General features: G+C 38.2%; 1 protein-coding gene across 1 annotated transcript; it reads left to right on the plus strand.

Moving 5' to 3' along the window:
• Positions 1–4,529: 4,529 nt before the first annotated feature.
• On the plus strand, positions 4,530–12,141 carry aurka (aurora kinase A; the record flags this gene model as incomplete). Its single annotated transcript, XM_079241767.1, has 8 exons — positions 4,530–4,585; positions 6,680–7,019; positions 7,104–7,140; positions 7,237–7,428; positions 9,834–9,972; positions 10,131–10,279; positions 10,519–10,693; positions 11,959–12,141. Exons 1-8 carry the CDS (start codon positions 4,559–4,561, stop codon positions 12,139–12,141), a joined length of 1,242 nt encoding a protein of 413 aa, XP_079097893.1. The 5' UTR covers positions 4,530–4,558.
• Positions 12,142–15,031: the final 2,890 nt, after the last annotated feature.

Genomic DNA, 15,031 nt, shown 5'->3' on the forward strand with positions numbered 1-15,031 from the left:
CTATTTTAACATCTTGAATAATTTTTCACTAATTCTTTTTTGGCAATTTAAAAGTTCTAAAGTATTTAACATGAGTTGAAAGTTTGTTTAATTCAAAAACATTTAACTTCCACGATGAACTATAGAAAAGCCGAGCTTGTCCAATGCTTATTACTGGCATATGAATTGTTCAATTCATATTACTGGCATGGTCACCTTTAGAAAGTACAAAAACATTTATGATTAAATATATTTACTAAATTAACAGTTTTATTAATCCTATATTACTACAATTTATCAGCAAATCAGTTTGGATTCTTTTAACCTGCTGACGTCTCCAAAAAAAATAAGCATAATTTAATTCAGGTCATATTTCAGATATTTGAGTTCATAACTGCATGACTTTTCTGCTGCTAGAGTCTCAGTAAACGTTCAAATGATTTACTTTATCACAAAATAAAAAGATAAATAGAGTAAAATTCAAAGGTTTCTCTTTAATATTATAAACAAATCAGCACCATGTTCAGAGTGTCTCTAACGTTTCAGCATTATTCAAGTAAAGTTTATAATTCAGATCAAAGTACCACTTTTATAATTAAGAATTAAATTGCCTAGAACCAGATAAGTATGCAATTCTTAACAAGACTCAACAACTTTTTTTTTCATAGACACAACAGCCAAATTTAATATGTTATGTTGTGGTACAGGGCTAAATGATGCCACCTGGCGGCCCATTGCAAGACCTACAACTGTCGTAAAGTGAGTCGAATGAAGACTGAAAAATAAATGTGTGCACCCGTATGTATGTGGGTAACAGAGTGACTGCAATTTAAATATTTTAAATACATTAAAGTGTTTCATTATGTCTGTGATCTCACATTTTATGGAAGAAACAAGGGAACCGCCGTTATTCTGATATTTAAAAAAATTAGTCTAAAAGAAAGAAGAAGCATCCTTGTGATTAATTTGTTTAAGAAAAAAAAAACCACATTTAATATACCTAGCATGGTTCCAGTCCTCTTAAGAGTTTTCTTAAGATAAAGGTGTTTATTCTTTCATACAAAGTTAATAAACATTTTGTTAATATTCTTACATGCAGTCATGCACATAAAGGAAAAGGGCTGGATACATGAATCTGGAAGCACCTGCAGCTTCGAAAGGACTCTTCCTAAAATTGATAAGTCTCTTTGAAGTCAAAGCTTTCATTTTAGTTTTTGTCATTCTTGGGGAGAAATTAAGTTGACACACAGCAGTATTCTTACAAACATGAATGCCAAGATATATAACACTCATTTTGACAGGCATATCATATAAAGTTTTATAATCATATAAAGTTTTATAATCTGTTGTTAGATATGTTAGATTTATAATCTGTTATAAATCTAACATAACATTTCACATTTAGATTTATTTCGTTTAAAGCCAGAGGCAGCAAAGAGTTATTCTGTTAACAAAATGGCCTTTTCAATTTGATTTTTAACTTTTCAGAATAGATGTCATTGGGTCCGTTGGATTTCTTTATCAAAATAAACCTTTAATTGCTGGGTTAATTTAAATATGTAATTAAAGTAGTTTAACTACAATATAAAATAAAAAAGGGTGAAATCGGGCATCCTTGACAAACAGATCTCGTGACTGGAAATATTTTGGTAAAACACAACTGCCAATATTCTTATAAATAAATTTGATGGTTGACACAAATGTTGTACCGAATCTAAAAGTTTGGAATGCTTTAAATAAAAATAAAAAAATTAAAACCGCAAGCGGTGATATAGGCCCTCGCACCATAGCGCCGCTCGGCATAATGCCACCGCCTCCCCTGGCAACATCCTTCCCATGCCTCTCTCAACCTAAAGTGCAGCCAGACTGCACTTCAGGCCATTTAGGCCTTATGAAGGGTCACTTGCTGTCACCAAGGGGCGGGGCTAACTTATCATCTAATTATTGACATGCAGAAATGTGAAGGATATGCCTGGCATCATCTGTGGCAAATTTGGTGCAGGTTGGTTGTTTTTTGTGGGAGTTATGTCAGTTTTCCTTTTCGTTGCATCACATCTGCTTTGCTGCCCCGCCTCTCCTAAATGATATCCCCTATTAAAAGAAATAGCACAACTTTTAATCACACATGCCTCTTGAGCATCCTGACTCATTTGGGTTAAAGTTAGATAAAAATCTTAGCAGGACTTCCTCAAAATGCATGGCAGAAATGACCCCGAAAATGGCACCTTTTTCAACATGGCCGACTTCCTGTTTGATTTCGCCCATATGTCCAATAGACTTTTTTGAAGGTACTGGAATGGTCTAAGTGTGCTGAATTTTATCCTTGTCAGTCAATGTAGTGGGCGGGGCTGATTGATTGAAATATTGTAGGGGGCGCTATGGAGCCATTTACTATCTTTTCCACTATATTGTAATTTTACTCTATTGAGGGCATAACTGTCATGACTCATGGCAAGTATGGTGAAGATGAAAGGTTTCATGGCTGTGTTACAGGTACGTCCTGGTTCATGATATCAGACACTTGTTGTTGCCAAGGGGTGGGGCTAATTCATAGTCGTATTATTGCATTGTAGATTTTGTTCATCATGGGACTGGCATCAAATGTGTCGATTCCTGTGCTGATATGTTGTTTTATGTGGGAGTTTTAGCAATAAGTCTTTGTTTATCAGACATCAAACTTTGAGGGCCCGCCCCTCCTAAACTAAATCTTCTATTAGAAAAAAGAACACAACTTTAAATCACACATGCCTCCTGAGCATCCTGAGCAATTTGTGGCTCAGTGAGATAAAAGCTCTAGGACGAGTTCGTTAAAATGCGAGGTGCTAAAACGCCAAAATATTGACTTTGACCTAAAATGGCCGCCTTCCTGTCGACATTTCACCATGACATTAAGAGGATTTTTTCTTCGCCCTAGCACGTAGATCATGTGTATGAATTTTCATAAAGATTAACGACATGCAGTGGCGGGGCACCTAAAATAGGTGGCGCTCTCGTTCAGTTTCGCCCAAACATTCTGGAGCACCTCACAATATATTTTTCGTATTCCCTTGGGGGGGTACGCAAAATTTGGTGAGTTTTCGAGCACGTTCAGGCCTCCAAAAAAGCACGTGAAGTGTCCGAATAAAGAAAGAAAGAAAAAAATAAAAATAAAAAAAAATAATAATAATAAACACTGCAATTACAATAGGCCTTCGCACCGCCAAGGTGCTCGGGCCTAATAAATAAAATATTGGTCTACCATATCGAACGCCTTAAAAATGATAAGGGGGTCATTGTCAATGTGCTCAGGTCTCGTAAGACCAGGACAAGCTTATGTTTGAGCTGATGTGAGAGTTGGTCATAAATCCAGTTTGTCTTTCACTGATAATCTCTACAAGATCTTTTTTTTTCAACCTTTTAGCATAAACCAATTAAACAATTTTATAGTCCATCTCTAAGAGTGTAATGGGTCACCAGTTTTCTATAGGTGATCTTTACAAGGCTTAGGAACTAAGCTTTTTTTTTTTTTTTTTTTACCCTCAATGCATTCCTTACATAATTCCAGTACAGGATTGACAACAACATCCCAAAAATGAACATAAATTTATGCTGAGAGCCGTCGTTTCCTGGGGATTTGCCTTTTTTTCATTGATAGAATAGCCTCTGGATGTACACAATGCCCTCTACTGCTTTTGAGGCTGCACTCTGACGTCAAGCAACATCCGCTTCCTGTGTAGTTTCAGCCAATAGAGAGCGAGAACAGAGCATTCCCTCATCCAATCAAAAGCCCTGGTTTGTTTAAAGGTTTTAAAAATTTGGACGTTTGAAATCGAACAACCAGCGTTCAGGAAAGTGATGTCCGGTCGAGTCTGATGCCAGAAGTATCACATTTATGTTACTTTATTATATTTTAAATAGATAGGTGTGATAGCAAAGTATTGATTATTTTGCGACGCTGTTAAAGAAAGTAATTGAACCTCGAAGTTGCTGCGGACATTACTTTATTAATGTAGCTAGCAACACACAGGCTTACTTAAAGTGGCCGACGTAGCTGCTAGCAGCTTGTGGAGCGTTGCCTGGTTCTGGATAAATCAGCGAACTGTGGTCGCTTGTAGTAATCGTGCAATAATATTTTAAGGTAAGTCTATCTTATTATAAGTGATTTAACAAGTATGTTACAGGACGTTTTACTCTTTGAACTTCTAAGCTACAACAAAGTTGTCCTCAGAGAACCACGCAAGAATGATGACTGATCATTTTGTAATTGCTGACTGACGGTGTATTTTGAAAAAAAAACCAACAAAACCCTAAGTAATAAAACTACATATATATATATATATATATATATATATATATATATATATATATATATATATATATAGTGTGTGTGTAATTACACACACACACACGAGACCAGTTACACTGAACAAGAGCAGTTACGCAGGAACATTCAGCATGTTTTTGTGTACATGTCATGTCAATACTGCTGTAGTTTTGTTGTTTTTCAGATTGCCAGATTTCTGTAGTTTTGCTGAAGTCAATCCAAGTCTTTCCCCTTCAGAAAATGGACTCTGCTGGAAGGCTCAAGGCGACAAATAATATGAAACTTCAAAGGCCTGAAATGAAGGTAATGGGCAATTTCACTGGTCTTGTTTTCTGCTTTTGGTCTCTGGACATGATATACAAACCGGATTCCAAAAAAGTTGGGACACTTTAGAAATTGTGAATAAAAACTGAATGCAATGATGTGGAGGTGCCAACTTCTAATATTTTATTCAGAATACAACAGAAATTATAGGTCAATAGTTTAAACTGAGAAATTGTATGATATTAAGGAAAAATATGCTCATTCAAAATTTCATGGTGTCGACAAATCCCAAAAAAGTTGGGACAAGAACCTATTAGAGGCTGGAAAAAGTCATTTGAGCATACAGCAAACACCTGGAAGACCAATCAGCACTAATCAGGTCAATTGGCAATATGATTTGGTATAAAAAGTGCTTCTCAGATTGGCAGTGTCCCTCAGAAGCCAAGATGGGTAGAGGATCACCAACTCCCACAATGTTGCGTAAAAAGATAGTGGAACAGTATCAGAGAGGTGTTACCCAGCGAAAAATTGCAAAGAGTTTGCAGTTGTCATCATCAACTGTGAATAATATCATCAGAAGATTCAGAGAATCTGGAAAAATCTCTGTGCGTAAAGGTCAAGGCCGGAGAACCATACTGAATGCCTGTGATCTCCGGGCCCTTAAACGACACTGCATCAAAAACAGGAGTGCTACTGTGAAGGAAATCACAGCATGGGCTCAGGAGTACTTCCAGAAACCATTGTCAGTGAACACAATCCACCGTGCCATCCGCCGTTGCCAGCTGAAACTCTATTCTGCAAAGAAGAAGCCATTTCTAACAAAGATCCACAAGCGAAGACGTTTACACTGGGCCAGGAGTCATTTAAAATGGAGTGTGGCAAAATGGAAGACTGTTCTGTGGTCAGACGAATCACGTTTTGAGGTTCTTTTTGGAAATCTGGGGCGCCAGGTCATCAGGACCAAAGAGGACAGTGACAACCCAAGTTGCTATCAACGCTCTGTTCAGAAGCCTGCATCTCTGATGGTATGGGGTTGCATGAATGCGTGTGGCATGGGCAGCTTGCACATCTGGAAAGGCACCATCAATGCAGAAAAATATATTCAGGTTCTAGAGCAACATATGCTCCCATCCAAACGTCGTCTCTTTCATGGAAGACACTGCATTTTTCAACAAGATAATGCCAGACCACATTCTGCATCAATCACAACATCATGGCTGCGTGGGAGAAGGATTCGGGTACTGACCTGGCCAGCCAACAGTCCAGATCTTTCACCTATAGAAAATATTTGGCGCATCATTAAGAGGAAGGTCAGACAAAGAAGACCCAAGACGATTGAACACTTAGAGGCCTGTATTAGACAAGAATGGGAGAACATTCCTATGTCTACACTTGAGAAGCTGGTCTCGTCAATGCCCAGACGTCTGTTGAGTGTTGTAAGAAGAAGGGGGGGTGTCACACAGTGGTGAAAATGGCCTTGTCCCAACTTTTTTGGGATTTGTTGACACCATGAAATTTTGAATGAGCATATTTTTCCTTAATATCATACAATTTCTCAGTTTAAACTATTGACCTGTGATTTCTGTTGTATTCTGAATAAAATATTAGAAGTTGGCACCTCCACATCATTGCATTCAGTTTTTATTCACAATTTGTAAAGTGTCCCAACTTTTTTTGAATCCGGTTGTAAATGTTTGGCTTTAACTTTGCCTACTAAGTATCTTTTAAGTATTGGATGTCAAATGACAACATTTTAAGTGCATAACTTGCATCCAAATGTGCATCTTGAATTAACGAGGATGAAGAGGAGAAACACAACTGCCATGAGGGAAAATTGTGAACTAAGTTGTCAAAAGAATAATCATCTCAATGTTTAATCTGCTTGTAATCTGCTTGGCACTAAAACAATCTGCTGTCCAGAAGAGACCTAGCAGACAAATGTTTAAAACAAAAATAAACATTAAGGTTAAGTTTGTGTTATCAGTTTTAAAAAATCGAAAATTGGTTTTCAAAAGTTATGGTTAATATGAGTAATCAGTACTTTTTGTCACATCCTCTAATTTGTTGCTGTAAAGTCAGAAATTGGGCATGTTTGTATTATCATTATTATTGTTTTTTTTTTATTTATTGCAGTCAAATGATGAGGGTCCAAGAAGGGTTCCTGTGTCGCAGCAGTCACATGGGGTTCAGAAAGCTGTTGTGACACCAACTCAGCGGGTTCTTTGTGTCCCAAATGGCCCTCAGCGTATTCAGCGGACTGTCAGCCATCAGAAACCTGTGTCTCATGTGTCTGTTGCTATGAAGTCCCGACATCCTGGTGACCAGAATGTGAACCCCACTACTCAGATTATAAATCCTGCACCACAGCTCAAACCTGGGTCTCATCTGAACCAGCGAGACACATCGGTTCCCACTGCAAAGCCCGATTTAGCCAAACCACCATCGGAGTCAACAAAGATCGAGAAGCCACAGAGTAAGTATACCAAAATGAACAACCAGATTACCAGTGTTTATAGTCATGTGAAAATATATCTATTTTTTTTTTTATCCTCATTAGACAAACCTGCCAAAGATGATCATGCTTCCACATCAAAGTATGTAAAATGTGATGTATATACACTACCAATACAATCTTCTAAAAGCTGGTTATGTCAAAATTGCTGTAACTGCGTGCTGCTGTGTTCACACAGGAAGCGGTGGAGTCTGGAAAATTTTGACATTGGGCGACCCTTAGGAAAGGGTAAGTTTGGCAATGTCTACCTGGCCAGAGAACGGGAAAGTAAGTTCATCTTGGCCTTGAAAGTGCTCTTCAAGAAGCAGCTGGAGAAAGCCGGGGTGGAGCACCAGCTGAGAAGAGAAGTGGAGATCCAGTCTCATCTCAGGTAAGGAAAAGTAAAAATAACTGGGACAGGTCTGAAAAGCAACTAGTTTAGATGACAACATCCATTGCTAAAAATGGGATGGTATAAACTGGCATACATGGTATGCACATATACATAGTATCACCTCTGGATCAGACAGTTTGCCACTGTTTGCTAACACTACAGAAAGGATCTAGTCTGGGTAACTGCCTGACGCCATGGTTATAGTGTTCATAATGATTACTGTGTTATAAAAATCATAAAATGCACAATTTCTTTTTTGCTCTTTTTAATACTTAAAAAATTTGTTTGTTAGCCCTGTTCTAAGACCTTTTTGCTTGCTAATGAGAAACCATCTTAGTCTCCAAACAGTTCTGACAGCTTTCTACTGCAGGCAAGATACTGATATCTATAAAGATTACATGCATCTCTACTTGGGTAAAAGAACAGATATACCTTTTGCATGTTTGTCTCTGAAATGGTGCATGGTGGCGTAGTGATTAGCACTGTGGCTCTTTCAGCAAGAATGTTGCTAGTTCAAGCCTCGGCGGGGGTGGGTTGAGCAGTGACCTTTCTGTGTAGAGTTTGCCTGTTCTTAGTTCTCTGGGTGCTCTGGCTTACTCCCACCCACAAGACATGCGTGTTAGGTTAATTGCCATGAATAATCACATGTAAGTCAATCAGGATAAAAGCGTCTGCCAAATGGCTGTAGAATAGAATAGGATAAAAACTATAAGAAGCTATCAGAAGCATAAATGCTGGTCTCCCCAAGCATGTTGGCCCATTATTCTGATTCAGGTGTTCTGCTGCAGGGAACATTCAAAATTTGTGAGACTGCAGCCCATGACGACCAACTGTGGGCATCCCTACCTTAAAGGGGTGCTATTATGGTATTTCAACTTTTCTGAGCTTTCTACAGTGTTGAATCCTCATCAGACGTGTGAGCGGCACCGTTTTTTATCACCTAAACGCATGTTTGAGTTTGAGTTCCAGCACGCTCTCCGTTCGGTTTCCATAGTTCGAAATCCTTGTGACGTCCCGGGGGATAAGGTTCGGTGATTGGTTACCTTCTACGGGTTAACAAGGGCATGTACAAATACATCAGGCGGGTGGAAAACGTTGGATAAAGTTATTTCAAACAATGGCTGGTGAGTTTACCAAAGAGAGACATCCTGCTGCATTCGTTGCTGTGGGTTGCTGTTTTCCACTTCGTTTTCAGGGTCTGATTCAGGTTCCAACATGTAGGGCTGTATGCTATGTGTTGACATTGTATTTTGTTTTTTTATTGAGTTTATATTAGCCTAATCCTTCTGTTTATGAGATGTTACAATGACGGCGAAAGCAGTTGTGGTGTGCGCTCCCGATGTAGTGCTGTGGCGGGAGGCGGGGTTTAATGAGGAAGAGTCTTAATCCACTTGTTTTGCCCGCAGGCTGATCTGACAGCCTACGGAGAGGGTCGGGCTGAAGTAAATAAAGCGATTTGTGACAATAACTGGATCAATCCCAGTCCTTCTGGTCTCAGAAATAAAAATAAATTAGCCTGAAATGCACATAATAGTTCCACTTTCAATCATCATGTGTGGCCATTGTTTTTTTTTGTTGTTGTTGTTGTTTTTGTGACAGTGTGTTTGTGTGCAGTATAATGCAGCGCAGCAAGGACGGAAACATCGGCTGCTCTGTAACTTATTTGTTGTATCCCAAAACAGTCTCTCTTAATATTTTGCAGATACTGCAGGATTTTGTTCTGACTAATCCATCTTTCAGCACCAAGATATCAGTGTTTTTTATTTATTTATTTATTTATTTTAAAATCTTGCTTTGGCAATCGGGGATGGTCAAGAGCTGCAGTCCTGCCAGTTTTAGCTGCTGCTTTGTCTTGATAAGTTGTTCAATCCATTTAATGCGAGTCCAACATCTAAAACAGTGTTACTCATTGCGCAACTCCCGAGCTGCATGCAGCTCACCGACTCTTGACTTGCGGCTTATGAAGCAGCCACTGGCTTTCTGAAAATGCTATCTAAACAAGTCATATCCTCAACGGTGCAGTTCTCTCCACAGACAAGAGCTGCAGGCTGCTTGCAAAAACTTTGCTGTCCTAACGGCCCTAACCGACTCTGTCAGAGCTGCCAGTTTTGGCTGATTTCAGCTGTACTGAACTCCTCCAAAGAGCTGCTTCGAACACCCACATTCCAGAGACATTATTGTATTTTCACCATATACTGTTTCATAAGCATGCCATTACTCCCTGCAATATTTAGGATAACCATTCCTTGTTGAATGTTACTGTATATCAGATGAAAACTAATCGTCTGACAAGTCTTTGGCTAATTTGGACCTACATATAGTACAGCTATATATTTTGTACTGTTGAAATATTTTGGGCATGTTTCGAATTTTGAGTGATCTGCTACATCTTGGTTCTACAGGCATCCTAATATCCTGCGTCTCTATGGCTACTTCCATGATGCAGCTCGTGTGTATTTGATCCTTGAGTTTGCACCCGGAGGGGAGCTGTACAGTGAACTGCAGCGCTGTGGGAGTTTTCCTGAAGATAGAAGTGCCACAGTAAGTTGGCCAGTTTCAGGCCTCTGTTATAGTTTCTGTTCTGTTAATAAGTCTTTGTGCCTGTTCTTAAAGAGCTTGAAAGTTTTTTTAAGATGGGATGTTGTCAGTTGACCAAAGATATTGTGTTCATAGTACTGTGTTTTTGTCTGATATACCAGTACATCATGGAGCTTGCAGATGCCCTGAATTATTGCCACACCAAGAAAGTGATCCACAGAGACATAAAGCCAGAGAACTTGTTACTGGGAGCAAATGGAGAGCTAAAGATAGCAGATTTTGGTTGGTCTGTTCACACCCCCTCTTCAAGGTATGAACATGCCTTTAACGCTCAGATTTTTACCTTGTAACCATGTGCTGTGTCTGTCATAATTTGATTCCATGGAAAAGCTGGAAGAAGATATTCTGTTATAACCACACTTGACTTGTTGTGACTTGGTCTGCTTCAGCTGAGCATTTTTCTCAGAGTTTATTTTGTTTCCTTTTTGTTCTCTGGTCTTTACAGTAAATATAAAGTTCTGTATTCACAGAATTAATTTCTCTTTTCAGGAGATCCACACTTTGTGGAACACTTGACTACTTGCCTCCAGAGATGATTGAGGGGAAAACTCATGATGAAAAGGTGGACTTGTGGAGCCTGGGAGTCCTTTGCTACGAGTTTTTGGTGGGAAAGCCCCCATTTGAAGCAAAGACTCATGACGAGACCTACCGCAGGATTTCAAGGGTATGACACCCACATGGGCAAAATGTTATGGGGCTTCCCCTTTTCCCTGTCAAGTTTTCAGGTCTGGGACTAGATCACAGAAGCAACTTGCAGGATCAGTCAAATGTTCTGACACACTTTACCATGTATCCAAACTTTTTCCTGGCGCTGTATTTAATCTAAAGAAATGATACAAGAGACAATCCTCCAATATGAGATCTAAAGGGATGAAGCACAAATAAGATTCCTAAATATTTAGTCCAAAATCTCTCAACAACGTTTGTCTGTTTCAACTGCATCTCCTCTCATTATGCAAATCTGAACAAATGTTAGACTGTTTATATTTTTTAGCATGCACCTTAGATGATCTAAACATTAATGAAGTGTAACCAACTCAGCCAGATCATGCTGTTCATTTTTAACAATGAATTCTGGGCCACATCAAAGGACCATCTGCTTGCAGTGATATCCACATGCAAGCATTTTTGCATCTCCTTTTCTCTCAGGTTGTGCACTTGTTGGTATGGTGTCGAGGTTTAAAACAGCAGACACATAGCATGTGTCTTTTACCCTTTAATTGCTCTGTTTGTGTTCATTTCTGCAATTACAGCATTTGGTATTTGCATGCACAAGGTGTTGCAGGAAAACAGCGGTTGGGGTGAAAACTAGCACCGATGTAACACTTAAATTGGTTCTGCAAGTGTTGACGGTTACCCTGCTGTAACACACCTGATACACATTAGACTTGTGCAGAACTTGGCATCAAACTCTGCTCCATTGATTTGGGTCAGATGTGTTGCAACAGGGTAACTCCTAAAAGTTCCAGGGTTGTAGCCTGGAGCAGTCCGGTCTTGACTTAAAGAGACCTCCACGATGCGGATAGGCGAAGCTAGATCACCCAAAGATGCCTCAGATATGTTGAACAGACAGACCTCTGGAGGATGCTGTGGTGTTTGTGGTCGTACTGCAACATGCATTATTGGTAGATTTATATTACTTTTTTTTTTTTTTTAAATGAATTCCAGCAGTTAACATTTTATTTAACTTTATTAATGTAGAATGAATTATTAGATTACAGAAGCTCACACAGCGTGGAAATGAAAGTTCACATGGTTGTCTCCAACATGTTTTTAAAAAAAAAAAAAAAAAAAAAAAGAAAGGAAAATCCTACTTTTTCTATTTGATGTTGTGTTCGTAACATTGAGTATGAAACTGTTCATCTGGTGTGGAACATGTTTCATTACTAACAGTTTAAATGTTTTTTTTCCTCTCTGTTTTTCTTTCAGGTGGAGTACACTTACCCAGATCAGGCTTTTATCAGTGATGGAGCAAAAGACTTAGTTGCCAAGCTGCTGAAACATAACCCCATGCGCAGATTGCCCATCCATGGAGTCATGTCACACCCCTGGGTGCTTGAGTTCTCCACCAAGAAACCTACCACCCTGAGCAATGACGAATCCAGTCAATAACTCCTCCAAATATCTGCATGCTGGAGTACAACAAAACATCAAGAGCTGGTTTTGTTTGTGGCTGACTTCTTCAAACCTGCTTCTCTGTGTCTACAGAATTGTCTTACCGATGGCATTCTTGTCTGTAAATATTTCACTGTTTTTGTTTTTTTGTTGTTGTGTATAATTATGAATATTTCTATCAAGCTTTTGTGAAATGCCATTACTTGAAAAGCAAATAAATTATAATTCATTGAATATGTCACTTTGAAATTCACAGTGTGTGTGACAGCTACAGTAAGTTTTATCAGTCATGTTTGCATTTCTTTTTATTGTTTCAAGAGTTTTGTAAAATGTTGAGATTTGCCACGAGGACACATGATGCATCTATGGACTTGCAGTATGAAGAGGCATTACAGTTAAGCACTTGGAGTACTGCAAAACCATTGAAACTGGGAATATTACAGGCTTTGAACTGATTTTATTTTTTAGGATATTGTTAATAAACTAGTACAATAAAATGTTGAACTATAACTTGGTGTTCTGGTGACTTGTCAAACCACCATTTTTACTAAAATTTTGAACCACAACACATATTCATTTAAGACTTGATATTGTGTCAAAATGCAATTACACCTGGTGTCCGCAAGGTGGCGCCCTGCGATAATATGCAGTAAAAAGGGCGATCATAGGAAGAAATTTAGTGCGTGCAAAAATTCCTAAAATGAAGCTTACACAAGCTAGTTTGAAGTCTCTCTGGGGCTTAAAAGCTATTGCTTCGTGAACATTTAAGTCTTTCTGAGTGTTGAACTAAAAAAATTAAATGGCTTCCGTAGACTTTATTTTACAAAATTATCTCTTTGTTAATGCTTATTTCCTACTGACATTTATATTGCACCTCAAATGTATAAGACTGTAACCAGGTTAGGAATAACTAATCTATACACATTTATGTTAAGCCGTTTCACTGCGCGAGGGCCTTTAAATCTGCAGAGTAGGCTTCAGGTTTTATGCAATAGATGGGTTGATTTTTTTTTATTTTTTATATCTATCTATCTATCTATCTATCTATCTATCTATCTATATATATATATATATATATATATATATATATATATATATATATATATATATATATAAATCCACTCAAATAAACAGTTCGTCCAGATGTTTGCCTCCCTGCACAGAAGGAAATCATCAGAGTGGATGAACATGTCGGCCAGAGGGCTTGATGCAAAGCCTGCATGTCGACATGTGGCAAAGAGGAAAACCTGGATGTTGTCAGTCTCGCTACAGATGCAAATCATGAATTTTAAAAAAAGGCCGAATGGTTGTCGAATTGCTTGAATACCCCCATCCCTCTTTCAAAGCCCCAAAACACCGACACACATATGGTAGGTTATGTACGTTTTCCATTTCAGTGGCCTGCTCAGCTTTAACACAATCACTCGAGTTTTTAAAAGAATGTGACTGCGACTGACCATCTTTTTCTATCTTTTATTATAGAGGGAAAAAAAACCATTTTCGACTGTTTTAAGATTTACATAAAACCACACACATTTTTACAATATAATTTCACTTATTTCTTTATTCTTTAATATTAATTTCACGATATATGATAACGACTTTGAGATATACATTCCATCTTTTTGAAACCACAATAACACACTACACATACGGTTTTTATAACATTTCCACAGGACCCATTGGATTGCAAAGAATGAAAAATGTCAGAATGCACATTTTCCTCTTTAATAAACTCTTTTTTCTGCTCTTTTTTTTTTTTTTTTTTTTTTTTTTTTCAGACACCGAATTTTTCCAAGATATGAGTCTTTCAAATTAATTTAGAAAGCAGGCCGTGTGGTTCTCAATGCATGTTGAAACTTAAGTGTGCAGTATTTAATTCTGGGGTCCCCATATAGAGAGAATTTGGGCCACATGATGATGGGGTGCTGGGCGTTCTGGGAAAATTTTGTTAATGCCGATTGAAAATCTCAGTAAAATAACCAACCAACCAAAAGATAAAGAAAAAAGGCCTAAAAGAATGAACACGTTTAGGTAGAGGAACCTAAATGGACCTATTTATATGTTTATTAATTTCCCACTTTCCAGTTTCATTTTCTTTGCGTGTCAGAAATAGTCCATCATACATTCAATGCATAGTTTTTCTTTTATAGCTGCTGTGTTTTATCTGGTTTTTGATAGCATTTCTTTATTGGGCAATGTCCAAATTCTTTAAAATATTTTTCTTTCTTTCTTGACAATAGACTTTGTGTTATTTCTATCTTTTGTCCCACAGGCTTCTCCCCCCCACCCTTCTTTCCTGGCTTTAACAGCACACCCACAGCTCGCACTCATATTGCGAAGTTATCTATCAGAAAGCGACGTTTCTTTCTAAACATTTTCTTCCTTTAAAATAAATCTCATCATCAGTAAAATCACAACTTGTCCAACCGTCACAAACTTGAGCGTTACATGAAGTGATATCTCATGTGGGGATGCACCACACGAGCGACGAAAGGGCATGCTGCCCTCTTTGCAATTTCAATTTAGGTCAATATTGTAAACGTTCACTCCACTGGAAAATACCTATATGTACTTTTGTTCGCATATTTATACAACATGTTTTTGTCTGTCTGTTTAGTTTTCTTTCTTTTTTTTGTAAATGTGTTTTATTCTCTCACTTCACACCATCATATTTGCGTATATGTGTGTGCGTGTGTGTGTGTGTGTGTTTGTGTGTGTAATTTGACACAAATAGTGCATGAGTGCGAAAAAAAATATCCGCTGTTTTTACGCATGAATCAAGCAGTGAAGGGCAGCGCTCGCGGTGGAGTCGTGTGTGTTTTTTAATGTTTTCAACTATAATGGGGATTCGCAGTTAACATCTAGCTCCAGCGATGGCTTGCGT

The sequence above is a fragment of the Telmatherina bonti genome (genome assembly GCF_933228915.1).
Source record: "Telmatherina bonti genome assembly, chromosome: 6".
Classification (NCBI taxonomy): Eukaryota; Metazoa; Chordata; class Actinopteri; order Atheriniformes; family Telmatherinidae; genus Telmatherina; species Telmatherina bonti.